Source organism: Capsicum annuum, chromosome 7 (assembly GCF_002878395.1).
Source record: "Capsicum annuum cultivar UCD-10X-F1 chromosome 7, UCD10Xv1.1, whole genome shotgun sequence".
In the NCBI taxonomy this organism is placed as follows: domain Eukaryota; kingdom Viridiplantae; phylum Streptophyta; class Magnoliopsida; order Solanales; family Solanaceae; genus Capsicum; species Capsicum annuum.
The window spans coordinates 176,853,097-176,858,290 of record NC_061117.1 but is presented as its reverse complement, the minus strand read 5'-3'; the positions used below and the strand labels follow the sequence as shown (position 1 = coordinate 176,858,290).

The window sequence follows — 5,194 nt, the reverse complement described above, 5'->3', positions numbered from 1 at the left end:
CTTGAATGAGTTGTGATTAGTGCATGAGTGTTATTTATTTGTTCATTTAATTAGTTATTAGTGATGGATTTTGTATTTATTCCATGTTTTAATTGAGAATTGAGGGTTGCAAACCTCAATTATCCTTGAACCCATATTATCCTTGAAAGGGGGGAGGGTATGGGTGAGGAATAATTGGGAACAATAACTTGAATTGACCCATTTAATAGCATCTTTTAGAAATAAAGATGTTAATTGAGGTAATAGATTGGTAAGATTGTTACACTTAGGGGGTGTTCGAAAGAATCCATTTGTATAAACTTGGTGTTTTATTGAAAGGTTGGCATCAATACCCTTTAATCTAGCTTACCCATTACTCTTAGATAAACTTGGATAAATAATCAATCACTCATGCATGAACTCACACCTAGGATTTCATAACCCCAAGGCTTCTCTCCACTTGATCACACTCTTTGCTCTTTCAATCTCAAAATAGTGTCTGAAAATTGTTAGTATAAAATAATTCAAACCAAACCCCCATTTACATTTATTGTTCGTTTTATTTCGTATTACGGGTTAATTTCTAGTTAACTATCAACACTCATAAGTTTTGAACTCTACATCTTCACTTATTGGGGATTCAATCCCGACTCTTTGTTTGGTAAATATGATCGCTTACACCCATAATTTTGAGCATTATCACTCGGCAATCAAGAATGCACATATAAAACATGATGCACTGACTGATTCACTTCTTGATTTTAATTTTTAAATTTCCAGAGAAATATCTAAGCGGCCAAGAGGAGATATTTGAACCAATATAGCTAGGCAATAGGAAATATTATTTAGCTTCTTCTCTTATTCAAGTTTTTAAGGGAATAGATCCATTTTTGCTTGTTATTTCTTTTACTACAAATCAATGTCTCTTCACATAAACTTATACTTCAATATTTCATGTACAATTATTAATTCAAAATTAAGATTACTTTACATTAACTTGCAGTATGGTTCGACATACATGTGCAACTTATGTGCCTTAGACTAGTACCATAAAAATAGAATCATTGGACATTTGCTCAAAATATCACTATTACCACAACAATAATAGAAAATTATAGAATAAGCCTATCATGACGTCAACACATAGGAATCATATTTTTGAAGTCTAGAGTTTTTTTTTTGTTTCCTATCCGGTGTCCGGTTCTTGCATTAGAGTCCAACTAATTTGGATTCGCGCCTCCTAGGGCTCTATTCGGGGGGGAGTGCTTCCTGCCAAGAATTTTTCCATACCCGAGGCTCGAACCCGAGACTTCTAGTTAAGGGAGGAGCAGCCCCATCTGCTGCACCACATCCTTTGGTGGTGAAGTGTGGAGCTTTTCAGCTTCTTTATTTAAAAGAGAAAAAGCATATCGATTTGTGTTCCATTTAACATGCAACGTGAACCGTTACCATACGTCACACCAATTGTTACATTGTTACCAGTTTGTATAAGCAAGATAAATTCATATACTGTTAAAAAAATTAAGGGGAAAGTACAGTATAATACAATGTATGTGAACTATTTTTAAGTTGAGGAAAGAATGAACATAACTTTTTCCTGAGTCCTGTCCCACTACAGTTTTGCCTTGACCTTATTGACAAATGCCTCTTTTCTAATCATATAGGCTGGTTATGCAGAGTAACTCAATGTCACTCCTGAATTAATGATTGTACCACCAATGACTCCTCTGGAATATTCAGCACTATGAAACAGCCAAACATCACATCTTCCAACTTCGTAAACACGCCCCTACTTGGCATTGTGAGCTAAATCACCAATGACAATGAACATTTCTAGGCTAAATCGCCAGTCGTGTTGGAGCTATCACCATACCAGCAGTAATAAGGGCATGTTTGCCTATATATAATGGAAAGTTCTAGAAGGTAACAAAAGATGTGCTTTCTTTGATATCAAAAATAATTTAATAACTTTGGTGAAACTAAGTAAAATTGTTGATTGAGCATTTGTGGAATTACACCCGAAATAGCTCTTACATATGGTTCTTATAACTGTTCAATTTGCTCAATTTTGAGTTGAGTAGGTCATGGACTGATCATCTTAAGGTCCACGTAACCTTTATTGCACTATCTTGACAACAGAAAAAAGGAAGAACAACTATATGTGTGTCTATATAAGATCTTGTATGGGGTAAAGGTAACCAACAATCAGTATTTTCCAAGAAATATTCAGATCACTTTGCCTTTAGACTAACAAATTCCAAATTCGATCAGCAAAATGTAGACAGAAAGGAATTTACAGTTCTCATCTGCATTTTACTCTGTTTATTCTATAATTCCAAGGTTCATCAGCTTTAGTCCTATCTGTGTTACTCATTTTCTGCTCCCTGCAGGTGTAGTCTTGCAGCATGGATCACTATAGCCGGTAGATTAAAGAAGACGGTTAATGTGCAGTTGACAAAGTTTATATCTCCAACGTTAGCATCGTACAGTATCTCTTGGCTAAATAAAACAAGGTACCCCATGAACAATGCCTGGACAATGTGCATCTATCACAAGCAGTATTCAACAAGTCTGTCATATTATTCATTCAAATTACTATGATAACATTGTAAGTATAGATACAACTGCTTACGATTATCATCCAAAGAGCTGTGTTGATGTCCAAGAGAGTGAAAGAAACGCCGGTGATCATTAGAACAAAACAATATTTCAGGAAACCGATGTAAATATTGATCCTCTCAGTTGATGTTTTGGCTTCATACAAGAAATTTCCAATGCCCATTGTTATACCTCCAAAAAATCTGAGAGCATAGCTAGAGAACAAGCATGGAATGTCAAGATTATCAGAATATTCTTCAAATAAGGAACAGAGAGTAACAATGGCTAATCAACCACATATATTTCCATTGAAGTCATTAAGATTTAGCAGAGCAGGCAACTGTCTATGTCATATTAGAACAGACTTGAGGAATTAGGGTTAAATTATGCTAGTGCACTCTTCATTACTTATGAAAAAACTCTCATCCATAAACCAGCCGTAGTTCAAATTTGAAGCTTTTACTTGCTACGTTAATGCACAAATTTTAGTAGCCACTTTTAGCAAACTGCGCTAGAACGCTAAAGAGAATGCCTATGTTTTATGACAAATTCATCCACTCCAATGCCCTTTGTCTTGTGAAAGAGAGCAACATATTAAGCAGAGGAATCTCAGAAGTCCCTTATTACAGAATTTTCCATTTAAGGTTGCCTGTTAATCTATTCATTATTAAGGATGATAAGTACATACCGATCTCTCTCTGCACACAATTGAAGACTACAAAAATAAGGTTCTTGATAATATGATTTGACAAGAAAGCAGTAAAAAAAAAACAATTGAAAACTTATTTAACAGATATTTTAACAATATTTAGTATCTTTTGAGTCTTACCTTTGCTCGATTTTGAAGAGATAATTGGTAAAAACGCCCTCAAAAGCACCAAAGGAATAGGCCGCCAACATTGAGAATAAGATCCTTATCTTTTGCATAAGACAGAAGATTTACATTACAAGACTCGACTTCAACAATAATTTTACAATACGTATTATTCTCCCTGGTGGTGTAAAGTAGAGCAAGATTAAACTTGCTACATAAGAAAGGACTGTGAAATTCCCACCGGCTACCGAGATGAATCCAAAAGTACAGCTCAACATGGCACCAAAAAGAGTAAGATACACCTATACTTTCAGCAAAAATAAATCAATCAGTAAAAAGGGAAGTCCATACTTAGGAGGGATGAAGCGAAAATGCATGTTTTCCAGCTATTAAAGATCAAATACAAGAAACTAAAATCTGAAATTGCATAAAACAAATTAATTAATCCCTCCATCCCAATTTATTTGATACTTCTAAGTTTCGGGAAATTTAAAAATGCTTGAGACCATTCAATTTCTGAACTACCTTCATATGTTTAAGAATTCAAGTTCATTAAACTGTTCAAAATTTTTAGTACGTATAACTTTTGATAATTTCTTCCATAAATCAAGATACATGAAATTAATATCTTAATTCTCATCCGTTAATACTCCCATATAAATCAAGTCGAAGGGTGTAAAATTTATATCATCAGATTATCACTAACAGCATAAGAACAAAAAAAATAGCAAACTTCAACATCATCAGAGAATCGAATTTCATCAAGTAGAATGTTTCCTCATTTCTTACTGAGTTATAAGAAACTGTAAGAAGAAAAAAGAAACTGACTGTCATTATGAGAATCGAAATTTATCAATCATCAAAGTTTGGATTTAGCATCATCTTGTGATTGGCCATTACGTACTAAACAGATTACAATAATGAAAAATGATGTTGATTTCTCTCGTAAAATAATTTCATGAGTAACAACACTTTCCATAATCAACATTTTTATTCTTAAGTTCAACATGATTAAAGAAAGAAAAGAATGAATTAATGTAGCAGACATTCTTCAAGGTTCTGTGAATGTCGAGATCAATTTCATCAAGATTCATTATGTCATCTTTGTTCCAATTCCTTTTGAAGTATGAATTCAGAGCGTTCATCGCCATTGGTTTTTTTCTTATGGCGGTGAGAATGTGAATGGGAAATTGATAACGAACGTGAGTTGTGTTTATACAAAGAAGTGTCTTTGCTAGCAAAGTTTGTTATGAACAACTGCCCTCGGCCGTTATTTACTTTTCGTAATAACACGGGGATAATTTTGTCAGAATAAGCTTCAAGCTCAGGTCGTTGGCGGGAACTTCTATTTTCTTTTCCTCTTTTCAATTTTATAAATTATTAATCGCATAGCTTCTTCATTGAAAGAAAAATAGGAGTAACAAAATTGTTTTACTGTCTATTTAAATAAATTTAATTTCCAAAATATGAAAGAAAATTGATTTGGGCTCCTAACAAAAGTTGAATAAAGTAAAATTGTTTGAACTAAAAAACCCTTTTAACTACTTTATTGTCAAGAAAGTCTATAGGAATTCATCTCTGTGATTCACACTTTTCAATTTTAAGGCATAATAAAATTAACAATAATATACTGAAATTACTATAAAATTATCAATTATATCCCTTATAAATGTTAAATTAGAGAAGTTTTTCTAAGGAATTAAATTACTTATTTTTCTTTCATATTTTTGACCCTAGGTATACATCCTCCTATGTTTCGACATATTTTTCTACTAGTTTTGATCCTTTATATGAGTCTCCTGC

The 5,194-nt window shown here is 33.2% G+C and overlaps 1 protein-coding gene across 1 annotated transcript; it reads right to left on the bottom strand.

The window, feature by feature from the left end:
* Window positions 1-2,345: 2,345 nt before the first annotated feature.
* LOC124885823 (bax inhibitor 1-like) lies at window positions 2,346-4,542 on the bottom strand. The gene is made up of 5 exons (XM_047394065.1): window positions 4,438-4,542; window positions 3,553-3,693; window positions 3,407-3,495; window positions 2,612-2,792; window positions 2,346-2,510 (listed from the first exon to the last, which is right to left on the bottom strand). Exons 1-5 carry the CDS (start codon window positions 4,540-4,542, stop codon window positions 2,346-2,348), a joined length of 681 nt encoding a protein of 226 aa, XP_047250021.1.
* Between the last annotated feature and the right edge of the window lie 652 nt (window positions 4,543-5,194).